At 42.0% G+C, this 18,696-nt stretch overlaps 1 protein-coding gene across 4 annotated transcripts in view; it reads right to left on the bottom strand.

Annotated features, from left to right (window-relative positions):
• Positions 1–5,520: 5,520 nt before the first annotated feature.
• PHTF1 (putative homeodomain transcription factor 1) overlaps positions 5,521–18,696 on the bottom strand; it is a 44,876-nt gene continuing 31,700 nt past the window's right edge. For all 4 annotated transcript variants that reach the window (XM_038748986.1, XM_038748985.1, XM_038748987.1 and 1 more), the window contains 6 exons: positions 14,787–14,918; positions 12,397–12,483; positions 9,628–9,783; positions 7,792–7,887; positions 6,461–6,586; positions 5,521–5,998 (listed from right to left, as the gene is read on the bottom strand). In XM_038748986.1, coding sequence (XP_038604914.1) covers positions 5,978–5,998; positions 6,461–6,586; positions 7,792–7,887; positions 9,628–9,783; positions 12,397–12,483; positions 14,787–14,918 — 618 coding nt within the window. In that variant the 3' untranslated portion in view covers positions 5,521–5,977. The remainder of the gene's footprint in view (positions 5,999–6,460; positions 6,587–7,791; positions 7,888–9,627; positions 9,784–12,396; positions 12,484–14,786; positions 14,919–18,696) is intronic.

The raw sequence follows: 18,696 nt of genomic DNA on the forward strand, positions 1-18,696 counted from the left end.
CAAAAGTCCTCAGGGAGCAATACTATAAAACTATTCTTACGGTCTTATGGACTGTCACATTTCTCGATATCATGCCACTGTTTAAACTGAACAAATGCTAACGTGAGCAAGATTTTTGTTGCTGCTAACAAGCCTCCAACTGAATGGACAAATGCCTTTGCAAACAAAGATAATAATAATAATAATAATGGTATTTGTTAAGCGCTTACTATGTGCAAAGCACTGTTCTAAGCACTGGATATATAAAATGATATAAAAAGATATATAAAATGTGTCTACAGGCACAGTTGAGCCATTTTCAACATTTGTTGTAACAAGTAAGTATGAGAAATGTATTGGTATTTATAGGCAGGGACTCAGATAATACTTATCTACAGTAAGTACCCAAGGACTTTTGCTTCACCAGTAGTTTGGCTGTTCATTCATTCATTCAATCGTATTTATTGTGCGCTTACTGTGTGCACAGCACTGTACTAAGCGCTTGGGAAGTACAATTTGGCAACATATAGAGACGGTCCCTACCCAACAGCGGGCTCACGGTCTAGAAGGTCCTGTAACCCAGACCCCAGGCACTACTTTGCTGGCCAATTCCCCCTATGTTAAGGGATTCAACTCATGTGATAGCCATTAGCTTCCCAAGAGCTAAATGGCACGGTAGGAAGACTTTTGCCAGAGTTGAAGGTAGCATGACATAGATTAAAAAAAAGTTTTTTGCTCTTTATCAAGCAGAGGAGAAAATTGAAGCCAAACTGTAAGGGGCAACCTCTCCTTCCTAAGAGGGAGCCATTCATTCCGCAGTTTATAATAATAATAATGATGATGGCATTTATTAAGCGCTTACTATGTGCAGAGCACTGTTCTAAGCGCTGGAGAGGTTACAAGATGATCAGGTTGTCCCACGGCGGGGGGGGGGGGGGGGGGGGGGCGCTCACAGTCTTCATCCCCATTTTACAGATGAGGGAACTGAGGCACAGAGAAGTAAAGTGACTTGCCCAAAGTCATTCAGCTGCCAAGTGGCGGAGCCAGGATTTGAACCCATGACCTGACTCCCAAGCCCGGGCTCTTTCCACTGAGCCACGCTGCTTCTCAAGAAGAAGAACACTGGCCTGGGATTCAGAGGGCCTGAGTTCTAATCCTGCCTCCGCCACTTAGGGTAAGTTGCAACTTTCTCTGCCTCAGTTTTCTCAGCTGTAAAATAGGGATTCCAATACCTGTTTTCCCTCCTATTTAGTCCGTGAGCTTCATGTGGGCAGGGACTAAGTCTGACCTGAATAACTTGTATCTACCCAACTCTTACAACAGTCCTTGACAAATAGTAAGCACTTAAATACATCCAAAATAAAAAACCTGCCCCATTCCTAGTCTCTGAGGCACACTGCAACTTTGGATTGCGCATCTCTTAGATAGAGGGGCAAAAAACTCTGTTACAATCAATCAATTGTATTTATTGAGCGCTTACTGTGTGCAGAGCACTGTACTAAGCGCTTGGGAAGTACAAGTTGGCAACATATAGAGACAGTCCCTACCCAACAGAACAGGCAGTGTGTCTCACATGAGGGAAGGAGAGGGCTTGGAGCCCTGCTTGTTATTGAAGTGCAGTTTGTTCCTTGGATGACACAAATAATCAATCAATCGTATTTATTGAGCACTTACTGTGTGCAGAGCACTGTACTAAGCGCTTGGGAAGTACAAGTTGGCAACATATAGAGACGGTCCCTACCCAACAGTGGGCTCACAGCCTAGAAGGGGGAGACAGAGAACAAAACCAAACATATTAACAAAATAAATAGAATAGATATGTACAAGTAAAACATAAGTAATTAGAGTAATAAATATGTACAGATAAAATATGAAATGGTACATAGAAGGAAGAATTCCTGATGTAAAGTGTGACATTTCTGCTTAGTATGGGAAGAGATGTTCTCAAAGCAAATTTGTATGATCCGTATCATTTATTTATTTATTTATTTTACTTGTACATATCTATTCTATTTATTTTATTTTGTTAGTATGTTTGGTTTTGTTCTCTGTCTCCCCCTTTTAGACTGTGAGCCCACTGTTGGGTAGGGACCGTCTCTATATGTTGCCAACTTATACTTCCCAAGCGCTTAGTACAGTGCTCTGCACACAGTAAGCGCTCAATAAATACAACTGATTATGATGATGATGATGATATCACACTGGGTAGTTTGTAAACCATTTTTAAGTCTTTAGTGCATTAATAATAATGATAACAATAATAATAGCCTTTGTTAAGTGCTTACTCTGTGCCGGGCACTCTTCAAAGCACTGATGTAGATGATTGGCTTGGACACAGTCCCTGTCCTAAGTAGAGCTCAGAAGTCTTAATCCCCATTTGACAGATGAGGAAACCGAGGCACAGAGCAGTTAAGTAACTTGCCTCGGGTTACACAGCAGACAAGTGGCAGTGCTGGGACTAGAACCCAGGTCCTTCTGACTGCTAGGCCCTTTAGACATTTGAGTAGAAGAGTATGCAACAGCTAATCATCATCATCATCAATCGTATTTATTGAGCGCTTACTATGTGCAGAGCACTGTACTAAGCGCTTGGGAAGTATTAATGCAATGCTAAGCTCTGTTTAGGTGCTCAAGACTGGAACTCCTTTCCTGGCACAACAGTGAAACACATGATGTACAGTTCTAAAAATCACATTCCTAAAAATTCTTAAAATCCCTATTAATACCAATCAATCAATGAATCAATCAATCGTATTTATTGAGCGCTTACTATGTGCAGAGCACTGTACTAAGCGCTTGGGAAGTACAAATTGGCAACACATAGAGACAGTCCCTACCCAACAGTGGGCTCACAGTCTAAAAGGGGGAGACAGAGAACAGAACCAAACATACCAACAAAATAAAATAGGATAGAAATGTACAAGTAAAATAAATAAATAAATAAATAAATAGAGTAATAAATATGTACCAAGTACATACCAAGTACCTGGTATGACCCTTAAGGGAAATGGACACCAGCAGCAAAGCATTAAATGGCTTATGTGTGTGTCATTGCTCTCCCTGTAGCACAAAAGATGAGGATGTCGGCCTGTTTCTATCAGAATTCACGGGAGGGCTTCATGGGCCTAAATTATTTGAGATTGGTAACAGGTGGTGTTCTATTATGTTGCAACAATAAGATTAGCCTGGACACTGAATTTAGCCTGTGCATTTAATATCCACCAATCCTAAGAATTAAAAAAACCTCACACATACTCCCGAGTGGGCTTATAATATCGATATGAACCCAAATATAAGGTCAGCATTTCAGTAACTAAAAGATGCTTATTTAAATTGTTTTATATTAAATTGAATTAATCAAATTAAGTTTTACATTAAATTGAATTAAGCTTTCAATCTGAGTCTGGGTGGGATACCAGCAGAACCAATGACACATACACCCTGCCCCTATATTCAGGTCTCTTCAGACTGACAGGCGGCTGGAGAAAACTGCCAGGTTTGTCAGAAACCAATCAATCAATTGTATTTATTGAGCGCTTACTGTGTGCAGAGCACTGTACTAAGCGCTTGGGAAGTCCAAGTTGGCAACATCTAGAGACAGTCCCTACCCAACAGTGGGCTCACAGTCTAAAAGGGGGAGACAGAGAACAAAACCAAACATACTAACAAAATAAAATAAGTAGAATAGATATGTACAGGTAAAATAGAGTAATAAATATGTACAAACATACATAAACAACAATCCAATTCAACAGTTGCTATAATTTAGTCTAACTAGATTCAAATTAAGTAATTCCCAAGCAACTATAGGGCATAAATTTAGTGTGAACTCAACTGACCAAAATAAAAAAAAAAATGCTTACCAAGAACTAATAATGCTTCCAAGGCAAGATAGAAGTCACACTCAACCAAGCCTTCCAAAAGAACCGAAAAAAAACCTTAAACAAAAAATTCTAGGCAGTAAAAGTGGAATGCTGATTCTATTTATTTTATTTTGTTAATATGTTTGGTTTTGTTCTCTGTCTCCCCCCTTCTAGACTGTGAGCCCACGGTTGGGTAGGGACTGTCTCTATATGTTGCCAACTTGGACTTCCCAAGCGTTTAGTACAGTGCTCTGCACACAGTAAGCGCTCAATAAATACGATTGATTGATTAAAAACACTTCCCAAAATTCAGTCCTCCTTGCCAGATCCAAGAGCTTTTAATTACCCATTTTTTAAAAATAAGCTGTATTACTTACCTGCATCAAAGTTCACAGGCAGGAGCACTCCATTATCCAGGTGTACAGGCAAGGCCGAGGCGACTTCAGACTACTCTTTCAGGTTCTACTGTCATGGGGAGAAAGCCACTTCCTTTTATTGCAATACATTCTGCACCAAAATTTTTCAGGCTCTGGATTAGCAGCTATCAGAGAGCACAGGCTGAAAATAAGGAAGCCGAAGAAAAGCTTCAAGTCTGTCAAACTGCGTTTCTTCCCACCTCCAAGACTGTCCTGGAATCCCACACCTTCAGAGAAGCATTTCCCTGATTCCTTTCCAGCAACCAGCGAAGCAACCAGAGAAGCAGCGTGGCTCAGTGGAAAGAGCTCGGGCTTTGGAGTCAGAGGTCAGGGGTTCAAATCCCAGCTCTGCCAATTGTCAGCTGTGTGACTTTGGGCAAGTCACTTCACTTCTCTGTGCCTCAGTTACCTCATCTGTAAAATGGGGATTAAGACGGTGAGCCCCCTGAGGGACAACCTGATCGCCTTGTAACTTCCCCAGCGCTTAGAACAGTGCTTTGCACATAGTAAGCGCTTAATAAATGCCATCCAAAAACAAAAAAAAACAACAAAAAAAAAACAAAACAAAAAAAAAAACCACCCTGAACACTTGCTTCCATAGCTATCAATACCCATATTCTTGGTACTTCTTCATCTTTCCATACTTGTGCCCTTACCGGTTGCATCTTTGTCCTTCCTCCTTTTTCCATTATTTCAAAATCATTTATGTCTTTCTCTAAACTCCTCAAGGGCAGAAACCGTTTTGTCCCATGTGTTCAGTACACTGCTATGCACATAATCCATGCCCAACAAATACCACTGGCACCCCCTCACCAACACACGTTCTCTTTACAATTCCGATATTAGAGAAGACTTTGTTTTGGCCTCCCAAAGTATATATATCATTAAGTGGTATCATTGTTCATTTTATCCTGAAACAGGTTAGCCAAAAGCAGACAGTTTAAGCCAGGGAGAGAGATTGCTTTCTTAAAATCCAGTGTAGTAGAAGGTCAAACATGAACACTGCACTTCGCATTCTCAAATCTAAGGCTTTTTATAGCTAAAGGATATTTCGTTGAAAGGCAAAGGAACACTGTAAATAAAATTCTACATGGCATAATATTTTGTGCACCACCATTTCAGTGGCAACTTTGCTGGTTACTAGGAATTATCAAAAAATTCAGATTCCATTATGTTTTTGAAGTTAACATCAGAATTTTCCTATTAAAGATTACTTTTTTTTTTTTTTTTTTTACAAAGAAAGACAAGAAACTCTGCAATACTCCAATAGGATTCTTTTTATTTGGAGACAGCCTAAGATGTTTTCAATTCATTCTTAGCCGTGGAACGGAACTCTTCAATTCCATAGCATATAAAGGAAGAGAAGTGTAGTTGCTTTCTACTAGTACGAGAGCTGTGTTTCATGCTTTTGGGCACAAACTAGATCCATTTAGAACTCTATTTCCATGTAAATATAACTCAGAGGACAGAAGAAACTGGAATGACTGTCTTAATTTAGTAAATTGCTCCTGCCTTACCACAACATGCTGGAAGTCATTTGTCTTCCAATTGTTCCCACTCCTTCATAACTATAAGGACGATGCCTTTCTCCCTGGGGGACGACTTTGTTCCCAGGAAAACACTGTTTATAGACGGGGCTCAGCTGCGGGTCTCTCACTCCAACGGTGGCCATCCGTTTGTAAGACAGCGAGGGAAGATGGTCCCAGCACGCTTTTCGGCTCACGGTTTTATTTTCCACAACTAAGGAAAGAACAACCACGATCCCATTATTTTAGTTATGACATCAAGCTGGAAGGTAGAACTAATCATGGATTAGAGGAGTTGATAATCTTCTTGGACACTTGAAAGCTCACAATCACCAAAAGAGGTGGGGGGCTATGCCAAGGGGCCCAAGCTGTTGGTCTAAAGCAAGGTGCTAATGGCTGGCTTTGTATCCCACTCAGGGATGGCCACCAGCATGCTACCCTTGCCTCAACTAGGCTCTTCAGAGCAGGAGGGAAGCCAAATGATAATAATTTTACTCTAAAATGAATAAAAAGGACGCTGAACCAGAACGTAACCGCATAGCTAGCAAGAAGACGCTGCCACTTCCATCTTATAAGATGGTGGTAGGAAGAGGCAATACCTTATGAAATATTCTGATATATAAAACGCATCATGATGAGAGTCAAACACCACTAGAGTGATGCTTATAATACTTACTCTTATATTAAATCCTAAGAGATCACTTATAATTCCTGAGACCGCAGAAAGGATAACCACTCGGGTAATATTGTAGATTAAAGGATTCATGGTCAGTCCATAGAGTCTAAAAGGTGTGTCCAACTCCTAAGAGTCAAGGAAATACTGAAGTTAAACAAGTGGTACGGGATGTTTTTTGAGTATTAGGATCAAAAGTATTTTTTAAGCCTAGTTCCGAGCACTCTGAACTGTGGGCTGTAGAGAATAATAATAATAATAATAATATATTTATTATAATATTAATTATAATAATATATATATAAACATGAACACTGCACTTCACATTCTCAAATCTAAGGCTTTTTATATCTAAAGGATATTTCGTTGAAAGGCAAAGGAACACTGTAAATAAAATTCTCCATGGCACATACACACATGGCATAATATTTTGTGCATCACCATTTCAGTGGCAACTTATATATATTAATATAATTCATATTATATATAATATATAATAATATATTATATATTGTATATTATAATAATATATTATTATATATAATATATAATATATAATTATATATAATACATTATATATTGTATATTATAATAATATATTATTATATATTATAATAATGTTATTATTAATGAGAATAAAATATTAATAAGTTTGTTGCCAACTTGTGCTTCCCAAGCACTTAGTACAGTGCTCTGCACACAGTAAGCGCTCAATAAATACGACTGATTGATTGATTGATTATGGCATTTGTTAAGCACTTACAGGCACTGTACTAAAGCTGGGGTGGATACAAAGCAAATCAGGTTGGACACAGTCCCTGCCCCACATGGGGCTCACAGTCTCAATCCTTATTTTACAGATGAGGTAACTGAGGTGCAGAGAAGTGAAGTGACTTGCTCAAGGTCACACAGTGGCGGAGCCGGGATTAGAACCCGTGACCTGCAAGACGTAATCCCTCTAGACCATAAACTCGTTGCGGGCGGGGAAGGTGTCTGCTAACTCTATTGTACTGTGGCCAAGCGCTTGGAAGAGTGCTCTGCACGTAGTAAGTGCTCAATAAATAAAATTGATTGATGGATAATCCCTACCGCTGCATAACGCAGGGCAGACAGAGGGCCCAAACAGCCACACCGAAGAACTCGCCCTCCATCCTTCCCTCCCTCCTTCCCTTCCTCCGAACTCCAGAGGATGTCTCATATATCAAGATGCCAAGCTGCAACCTTCATAAACACCAAGGACGAACTCCTACGCAACGTATCTACGGTACAAAAGGTTAAACCCGAGAGATCCGATTTTGGGGCGGTAGCAAAAATCAGCACAGGCAATTACTCACTTTCAGTAATTTAGTTGCCAGCTTTAATACGTTGTTCACAAGCGTAAGCTGTTCTTTCTTATTGGGCTTCTTTTCCATCTTTAGATACAAGTTCACCTGCGAGAAGGACCAGATATAAGGGTCAATATTACAGTAAAATGCTGCCCACTGCAAGAAGAGCCTACCAGGTTAGTGAGAACAGAAAACAGCAGGTGCAGACCATTTATAACAGACCCCTGACACATAACCTTCCTCTTTTCCCATCGCATGTCTTCAGGTTGCATTATTATTATTTTGTCCCATGTGGGGCTCACAATCTTAATCCCCATTTTACAGATGAGGGAACTGAGGCACAGAGAAGCGAAGTGACTTGCCTAAGGTCACAGAACAGACAAATGGAGGAGCCGGGATTAGAACCACCAGCTAATCAGGTTGGACACAGTCTATGTCCCACAAGGGGCTCACAGTCTTAATCCCCATTTGACAGATGAGGTAAAGCTAGGAGAAGTTAAGTGACTTGCCCAAGGTCACACAGCAGACAAGTGGTAAAGCCGGGATTAGAACCCAGGTCCTGCAGTGTGGCTCAGTGGAGAACAGCCTGGGCTTTGGAGTCAGAGGTCATGGGTTCATATCCCGGCTCCACCAAATGTCAGCTGTGTGACTTTGGGCAAGTCACTTCTCTGGGCCTCAGTTCCCTCATCTGTAAAATGGGGATGAAGACTGTGAGCCCCCTGGGGGACAACCTGATCACCTTGTAACCTCCCCAGTGCTTAGAACAGTGCTTTGCACATAGCGCTTAATAAATGCCATTATTATTATTATTATTATTCTGACTCCTAGGCCTGTGCTCTAGCCACTTACGCCATGTGGCTTCTCTGTCTCCCCGACTACGCTGTGACCTCCTCAGGGCAGGGCAAAGGATTGTGTCTCCTAACTCTGCTGTACTATCCCAAGAATTTAGGATAGCACACAGGATGCTCTCAATAAGTACCACTGACTGAAACTATGAGTTGTGCCCATAGGTAGATAAGGGGGAGGCTTAAAATCCATGCCCCCAGCCCTGGCCATTAGTTTACCTGAGGTGAATTTTGACAGCTTCTTCGCATGGATCGGGGGGAAACTTGAGGGGAGAATCAATCAATCAATCAGTTATATTTACTGAGTGCTTCCTGTATGCAGAGCACTAACTAAGCGCTTGGGAGAGTACAATAGCATTGGTAGACTTAGTTCCTGCCCACAAAGAGCTTACAGTCTACAGACGGAGATGAACGTAAATATAAATAAATCACAGATTCGTACCTAAGAGCTGTGGGCCTGAGTGGTGGGGGGTGAATAAGGGAAAAATCAGGGCGATGCCCAAGGAGGTGGGAGAAGGGGAAATGACGGCTTAGTCAGGGAGCAGGGCCCTGCCTCCATACAGTGGCGGGAGGGGAAGCATCCCATGTGTTTCTGCTCAGGTTACACACAAGCTAAAGGAGCAGGCCTTCAACCTCTACGAGGACAAATTCAAGCATATCTGGTAACAGTACCATAGCGATCATCTGCGTGTCCATTACCCGCCTTAAGAAAACTCAATATTTATTGCATTAATGGGCCACCTTTGACTATCCAATGTTAAATTTTTACCACTTGTACTTTCTCTAATCTCATCTTCATTTACCGAAACTTTTATAATTTAAGAAACAGTATGGCCTCCTAGAAAGAGCACAGGAGTGGGAGTCAGGAGACTCGCATTGTCATCTCAGCTCTTCCCTCTGCCTACTGGGCGACTGTGGGGGAAGTTAACTTCTCTGTGTCTTATAATTTCTAAAAGAGGACACCAACAATGTCAAAATCAGGTGAGAAACACCACAATACCTGCTCGGTGAGCAATACTGAAATATTGCTATATTTCTTGTTAGTTTCCGAACCCAGAGAGGCCAGGTGCAATAAGAAGAGCAACAAAGCTAGTTCCCAGATCAGGAGCTCCCAGTTGTAAGCATCATTCAGGAAAGCATCGTAACCTTGAAGAACCTGCGCAAGTGGCCAAAGAGTGTATTTATATTGTTTCTAGCAAACTCAAAGATATTTTTTGCTTACTGTTTCAATCGTTTTCAAGAGAGGCTCAAGCGAAAAAAAGTATCAAAAGAAGGAAAACCACACAATGCTAAAATGTACTTCCCAAGCGCTTAGTACAGTGCCCTGCACACAGTAAACACTCAATAAATACAATTGATTGATTGATTGATAATTAGTCATCATAATTTCCCTCAGCTTCCTAAGCACATATTTTTAAGGAAAGGCATAATTTCATGGAAGTCATAGTATCAGTCTATTGATTTTGCTGGTGATTCATGTAAAACGGAACCAAAATACCAATACGAACCCCTTACTAGGTAGTTGAAAGTGGACAAAATGCATTTCAAAGCCAATGAAGGCAGTTTGAACAATATGTTGTGAGGCTTGTGTTCTTAGAGGAACTGGAACAATGGTGAGCTGTCCTCAATCATCAATCGTATTTATTGAGCGCTTGCTGTGTGCAGAGCACTGTACTAAGCGCTTATCAATCAATCAATCAAGTTCAATCAATCAATGCTATTTATTGAGCACCAACCGGTGGGAGAAGAGAACCAAAACAAGACACAAGGAGCTCACAATTAAAGGCGGGGGTGGGGGGGTGTTAAACAGGCAGAAACTCTTTACAAATAGTGTGCGAAGGAGGATATGACAGGATATCAGGATGAAGTATCAGAATAAATCATTGAATATACAAATGAAAATATGAATAAAAACACTTCTCTTCATAACTGAGGAAAAAAAACGCATGTTAATTGTGGCTGTTGGAGTTTCACAACTAAGGTGCTGTGAATTATCCAGGGAACCCTTCTTGAAGGTGGTGGTGATTTAGGAGGGCTTTGAAAAGGGGGAGAGCTGTGGCCTGTTAGATCAGGAAGGGGAGCGAGTTCCAGGTGGGGCGAACAATGTGAGCAGATGAGCTAGCTCCCTGAGAATGGGTGAAGGAGGAGTAGGGACCGTCCCAATATGTTGCTGACTTATACTTCCCAAGCGCTTACTACAGTGCTCTGCACAAAGTAAGCACTCAATAAATACGATTGAATGAATGAATGAATGAGAAGAGATGGGGCCCTAGATCAGAGCCCTGTGGGACACCACGGTTCAAAGATAAGCGGAGGAGGAGATGGTGAACGAAACTGAAGAGGATTCAGGAAGGTGGAGGAGAATCAGATGAGTGATGTGCTAGTGAAAATGAGTTCAGATAGTGTTTCAAAGAAAGAGGGAATCGTCCCAGAGTCAAAGGCAGCTGGAAATTCAAGGAGAGTTAGGAGAGTGGAGCCTATTGGGCTTGGACTTAAAGAGGTAGTTGGTGAAAGTGTAGTCTCAATGGCACAGAGAGACTGTAAACCCGACTATAATAGTCAAGAAGAGAACTTTTGGAGAAGAAGTGAAAGCAGCGGCTATATTCCACTTGTTCTAGGAGCTCGGAGCCTCTGTTACTGCTGGTGCTGGGTGAGAACCAGAGGGACAGGGGTGAATAATAATGAGGCATTTGTTAAGCGCTTACTTTGTGCCAGACACTGTAATAATAATAATAATGATGGCATTTGTTAAGTGCTTACTATGTGCGAACCACTGTTCTAAGAGCGCTGGGGGGAATACAAGGTGATCAGGTTGTTCCACGTGGGGTTCACAGTCAATCCCCATTTTACAGATGAGGTAACTGAGGCTCAGAGAAGTGAAGTGACTTGCCCAAGGTCACACAGCGGACATGTGGCTGAGCCGGGATTAGAACCCATGACCTCTGACTCCCAAGCCCGGGCTGTTGCCACTGAGCTACGCTGCTTCACTGTACTAAGCTCTCGGGTGGATACAAGCAAATTGAGTTGGACATAGTCCCTGTACCATGTGGGGCACATAGTCACAACCCCCATTTTACAGATAACTGAGGCACAGAGAAGTGACTTGCCCAAGATTACACAGCAGACAAGTGGCGGAGTCGTAAGTAGAACCCATGACCTTCTGACTCCCAGGCTTGCTATGCCATGCTGCTTCTCCTCTTTTTCTACTAGGCCCTTCTACTTCATTCCTTCCCCATCCAGCCCTTTCTCTCCTGCCTTCATAAATGTCCACCCCCATGTTCAAAATTAAAATGTTGCGTATGATTTTGCTACACTGGGCGCATGCTGTGATGTGATTATGTCATATGGAACTTGGATGGGTTGGGGGGTTGAAAGAGGGGTGACAATGTCTGAAGGCGGTTCTAATCAACATGGGGGTTGCAGTCCCCAAGGATCAGAAGGGTAGTAAGTGTGAATAAGAGGAGGAGAAAGGCATCAAAATCAGTCACCTGAAATAGATGAGTTGGAATCTTTAAAAAAAAAAAAGTGTCAGCGCTAGAAAGATCCTGAGACCTCAATATTTTTCCCTTAATTTCAGAACCAAAAAGTTGGAGAAATCTCCTAAATGGCCAAAGCAACAGAAATACAAAAATAGACAACATTTCAATAGGTAAATAACAGTGTCATTAGCTTGGGGCAAAATACACATTAACCAAGCCAATGATATCAAAGCCTTCTTTAGAAACCACCTAGATTATTATTTCCCATTAAACGAACACAAAATTCTTACCTGGGCACAGCAAAAGAAAGCTATTGAGACAGTCAGTAAAAAGATCGTAGACACAACCACGTCAACAGAGCGCTGCGGACCTCGTCTCTGCAAAGAGATTAAGTGACAATGTCAGAATTTAAAAGCTTAAGCAGCTCAGATTAAACTATACAACAGAAATTGACCAAAAGAAAACTGTAAATATTTTCTATTTTAGTAAAGAGTTTAAAAAAATAGAAGTTGCTGAATTGGAAGGTTTGGCACCTTAAGCAGCACCAAAATCTTCATTTGTCAGTTTTTGGCATGGTAAATTAGGTCATGTTTTGCTTAATGAGGTGCTTTCAGTCACAGGTCCCAGAAAAGTTATATTACTTGATATGCCTCCATGACTATCAAAGAAGTTCAGAAATTTAGATTTCTCTTTTCCCTTTTCGAAGTCCTTTGTTAGAAGGCTCTTGTTCCCTTGGATGCAATTTTTTTAATGGTATATGTTAATGTGCTAGGCACTGCACCAAGTGCTGGGATACATACAAGATAATCAGGTTGAACACAGTCCACGTCCCACAGGGTACTCAGTCTTAATCCCCATTTTACAGATAATAATAAATGATAATAATAAAAAATTATGGTACTTGTTAAGCGCTTACTATGGGTCAAGCACTGTTCTAAGCACTGGGGTAGATACAACTTAATCAGTCCCTGTCCCACATGGGGCTCACATTCTCTTAGTCCCCATTTTACAGATGAGGTAACTGAGGCCCAGAGAATTTAAGTGACTTGCCCAAGGTCACGTAACAGGCATGTAGCCTTCCCATCTCACAAGCCCTCAAATCTTGGTGTCATCCTTGACTCCGCTCTCTCATTCAGCCCACATATCCAATCCGTCCCCGCCAGTCTCACCTTCACAACATCGCCAAGATCCTCCCTTTCCTCTCCATCCAAACCGCTACTACATTAGTACAATCACTCATCATATCCCGACTGGATTACTGCATCAGCATTCTTTCTGGTCTCCCAACCTCCTGTCTCTCCCCACTTCAGTCCATAGTTCACTCAGTCTGTTGCCCAGATTATCTTTCTATAGAAGCATTCCGGGCATGTCACTCCCCCTTCTCAAAAATCTCCAGGGGTTGCCTATCAACCTCCATATCAAACAAAAACTCCTCATTATTGGCTTCAAAACTCTCCATCACCTTGCCCCCTTCTACCTCACCTCCCCTCTCTCCTTCCACATCCCAGCCCGCACACTCCGCTCCTCTGGTGCTAACCTTCTCACTGTGCCTCGTTCTCGCTTGTCCCACCATTGACCCCTGGCCCCACATCCTACTTCTTGTCTGAAACTCCCTCCCTCCTCAAATCCACCAAAAAATCACATTCACCCCTCTCAAGCCCCTACTGAAGGCTCTCCTCCTCCAAGAGGCCTTCACAGACTAAGTCCCCCTTTTCCTCAGTTCCCCCTCCCTTCCGCATCACCCCAACTTGCCCCCTTTTCTCTACCCCCCTCTCCCCGCCCCACAGCACTTGTGTACATATCTATAATTCTACTTATTTGTACTGATGCCTGTTTGTTTTGATGTGTGATATCTATAATTCTATTTATTGATATTGATGCCTGTTTACTTGTTTTGATGACTGTGTCCCCCTTCGAGACTGTAAGCTCGGTGTGGGCAGGGATTGTCTCTATTGCTGAATTGTCTCCTCCAAGCGCTCAGTACAGCGCTCAATAAATACGACTGAATGAATGAATGTGCCAGAGCTGGGATTAGAGCCCAGGTCTTCCTGATTCCCAGGCCTGGATGGATGTTCTCTATCCACTAAGCCATGCTGGGAGACACAGAAAAGTGAAGTGACTTGTCCAAGGTCACACAGCAGACAAGTGGCAGGGCGATATTAGAATGAGGTTCTCTAACTCCCATGCCCGTGTTCTTTCCACTTAGACCACACTGTTTCTCTGCCATTCACTTTGAACCTCCTTAGCCCTCTCCTGGGCAGTTCAGCGTGGCTCAGTGGAAAGAGCATGGGCTTTGGAGTCAGAGGTCATGGGTTCGAATCCCGGCTCCACCAGAAGTCTGTTGTGTGACCTTGGGCAAGTCACTTAACTTCTCTGCGCCTCAGTTACCTCATCTGTAAAAATGAGGATGAAGACTGTGAGCCCCACGTGGGACAACTTGATCACATTGTATCCCCCCCAGTGCTTAGAACAGTGCTTTGCACATAGTAAGCGCTTAACAAATGCCATCATTATTATTATTATTTTGTAGCTTCCTTCCTCTGGGGTCTTTTGTTCAGACACCTCGGCAGCTGCCATGCAGTTCACCCCACACAAATCAGCTTCCTGACACCCCGGTGAGCTCTCCACACACAAATTTTTCTTAAGTCTTTCCTCACGGTATTAGCAAAGTTGGACCAACCTTTAAGTAAGAACGAAGTGAGAGCCAAATCTTTATGTTCTCCACTTTCTTGAGCCTGAAATGAGGAATTTCATACTTTCTAGCTTTCCTGGCAGAGGTGATATGACTAAAGAGTTTGGCAAATAAAAATCTCTGGAAAAGAGAACACAAAGAAAAATGTTTTATATTATGAACATCAGTTAATCCCAATCTTCCAAAACCAAGCCATCCTTATCAGTCGGTACAAAAATGGGTAACTGATAATTTCTTTAAACGTAATTAACCTTTGCATGATATTCAAGACGGAAATGCAAGGGAGCATTTATAAAGCAGGAGACTGGTGAAACTTTCCCAGGAAGATTAGACGGAGCAACCTCCTTTTTACAGCAGATGAGCAGCAAAAGTTAGAGAAAAAGTGATCTACTAGAATCTTGGACTGAAGATTTAAGTTCTAACATTATGGGAACTTCAAAAACCTCTTAACCTCAGCTTTACTTCCACTGTCCCAAAATAAGGTATATTCTTCTTCATCGTCTATTGTTCTTCCTTATCAATCACACACATCCACACTTACATAGATTATATTATAGTGGTTCTTCATATCCAAAGACAACACTGACAGTAAAATTCACCTTTGTGTATGATTGAGAAGAATAAAAGCAGGACCCACTGTCCCTGAATTATGCACAGAAAAATCTATCCTTTGTTGAGTTGTCATGTTGGATGCTTACAGCATCAGGTACAGTTTTCAGCTCCTTCCTCCGTGCTTCTTGAGCCTTGCTAATCTTCCATCAGAAAGTTTGACTGTAGTATGCTGTGTATGATCTATCTTTGGCAACTGACTCTCGGCGTTCAGCTGGAATGCAGCATCACCAATCATATTTACGGTAGAGCACCGTACTAAGTGCTTGGGACTAAGTACTAAGTGCTTGGGAGAGTACAACATAACATAGTTGGCAGACACGTTCCCTAAGGCGCCTTAAAATATTTCTTCTGTTCTTACTTTCAGTTTCCCAATTTCCGCTCACCATAAAATATATGCTAGGTGATCCTGCTTGTCATTCATTCTCCTCACTTTTCCCATGCAGCATAGCTATGTTAAGGCAAGCACAGCTTTAATGTTCGGATGTTGACTTCATTCCAAACCTTCACCGTTTATAATCCTGCCTTGCTATTTGATGTTGAGCATGGCCAGTAACAGAAGCTGCTAAAGGACTTAGATCAGCGCTTAGAACAGTGCATTGCTCGTAGTAAGTGCTTAATAAATGCCATTATTATTATTATTATTTGTATGGGCCCAGGTCTCACAGCCATAGAGTCGGTCACTCTGGAGATCTTTAGTTTTGTTCAGAACCACAATGTCACTGCTCTCTGCTTGACAGACTCCCAGAAGATGTGCTGCCTTTCTGAATTTGTTTTCTATTTCCTTTTCTAGCATTGCATCATTGGTCAGTGGATCGACGAAGAAACAGAATTCTGAGATACTGCTAAGTTCTGTGTTAAATTTCTGATTATATACATGCCTTCCCTGATGCAGGATTGGTTCATCATTCATTTATTCATTCAATCATATTTATTGAGCACTTACTGTGTGCAGAGCACCGTACTAAGCGCTTAGGAAGTACAAATCAGCAACAGAGAGATGGTCTCTACCCAACAACGGGCTCACTGTCTAGTCAGCACTTCAGTTTTAACCCCATGATGCCTGTTTGATTTGGTTAAATAATTTACAATCATTTACTTGTGTTCTCAGGATCAGTTATCAGCATTCTGTAATTTCTGAATTACTGACTTGTCTCTTAGCACTTTGGATGCTAGAAGTCTGTTAAATTGGAAGAGTTTTCTAGAGATGCGGAAGGGTACTTTAATACCTGCAGTCAGGCCCCTTGTTGTGTTTTCCAATATGGCTGCATAGAATAAACTGAACAGAACTGGGCTTACAACGTGTCCCCACTTTATTCTATTTTTGATGGGGAATAGATCGAACGGGGCACCCTCAGCTCTGACCTGGCCAGCCAGCATGCAGTGTTCTCAAAACCTGGATGAACCTTTTACAGAGACAAACTTGATAAATCATTTCCAGAGTCCAGAGTTTTTGATGGTATCAAATGCTACATGTGGCCTATAAAATTTGGTCTAGCTCTTGGTGTTGTTCCCTGCTTATTCCAGTCTATGACACCCAATGAAAATCATGTCCACAATGGAGCCGTGGCCTGAAGCCACATGATGATTGCAGAATTGTTCAGTTGATAGTGTTCATTAATAGGTGACCTAGGAGTATTCTGGATAGGATCTTTCTGGCAGTAGAGCATAATGAGATGCCTCTAAAATAGCCACAATTTGGCCTTTCACTTTTCTTCTTGAAGGTGATGACATCTTTGAGATCTTGTAACATTCCTTCAGTGGCCCACGTGTTGAGGTAGAGCTTGGGGAAGTGCTTACGCAAGGTATCCTCCTTTCATGCTTGTAAATCTCCAGAAGGACGCTATCATCTAGGTGCTTTTCCATTTTCATGCCCATGCAAAGGCGATTTCCTCAATAGTTGGGACAAATACCAAGTCTTTTCATGTTGGAAGATTTTATCAGTTTTGTCGGACTTCGTCTTCAGTAGCAGAAGGCACATGGAGGAAGAACATTGAATGTTCTTGCCTTCCCTTCAAGGAGACTTCCTTGTTTGGGGTGAGTAGAGTTTCTTTCAGAGCTGTGGTGACGGTATAAACAGGGCTATGTAGTGCATTTAGCGATGTATAAAAGTTTTTGGTTTCTCAGTGGTCTGCACAAGCTTGGTTCTCATCTTTGTCATCCATGCATGGCCACTTTGATCCATTCTATAAGGCAATCAATAAGCTGTCACTATTTAGATCATGGATGAAAACAAGAGTATTTGTTTGGGCAGGCAAAAAATGGTGTTTATGATCACGGGCTGGTGTTAGGTGCATTCATTCACCTAGAAAAAAGAGACCACTTCTGTTGAATTCCCCAAATCCACACTGACCAGTGACTTTCTTCTATGTGTGAGCATCACTAATCACTCTAGACTGACAGAGTCCATTAGATTTTTTTTAATCAATCAATGGTATTTGTTGAATGCTTACTATGTGCCGATTTTCCAACTTTGATATTCCTGCATCAAGCTTGAATAAATTTTCATGAGTTCCTGGGCTGTCACGGCTCCTTCTTCATAACAGTTCATTACTGTGGGGACATAACCGCTTAGGATGTTGGTAAAGCACTTTTGTTTCAGAGCCAGGTAGCATCAACAGACTTTCACTTACACCTCTGGAGAGATTTGGAAGGCCTCGCATTAGTGATTGTCTGACTGCAAGTCCACCCACTAGTGGACTTCAAAAGGGAGAAGTCCTCTCCCAAATAAGAGGTACTCAGAGTCTACCTCTGTGAGCAATACTTCATCCAACAGTCTAGTCTCACAAAGCCGTGATATCGACTCTGGACATATTTAATTCGTACATTAGAGCTGTTCCTCTTACGGGCCGGCGATGTCCTGTTGGTCACTTAGTGTCCTGATGTTACATAACACAATGGTTATTTTTTGAGTGTAAATCTTTTTGCTGTTTTTACGCTGCAGATATACAGCTCACCAATTGCAGTCTACTGGTGATCTGAGTTTGGGAAAAGCAGCGATTTTTAAGGACACCAGAATTTTCTAGTCTCCTTCCCTTTCAGGGTGAGCAGTGCACTCCTGAAAAGGGCTGCCCAGGACATCCAAGGTGTTTTTACAGAATGGCCCCGCTGCCTCTTCAAACACCAAGCAACCAATGTCCTCGAATGCCTATTTGCATAAGACTTTTCCGAGTACAGGGATGAAGCACCCTGCCATCTGAAAGATTTGTGACTGAATTGTTATTAGTGGTGTTTGCCAAACCACACCCTCTCCCCCAGTCCTCCTGAAGCCAAAAGCATGCCTTCAAAA

This window comes from Tachyglossus aculeatus, chromosome 7 (assembly GCF_015852505.1).
Source record: "Tachyglossus aculeatus isolate mTacAcu1 chromosome 7, mTacAcu1.pri, whole genome shotgun sequence".
In the NCBI taxonomy this organism is placed as follows: domain Eukaryota; kingdom Metazoa; phylum Chordata; class Mammalia; order Monotremata; family Tachyglossidae; genus Tachyglossus; species Tachyglossus aculeatus.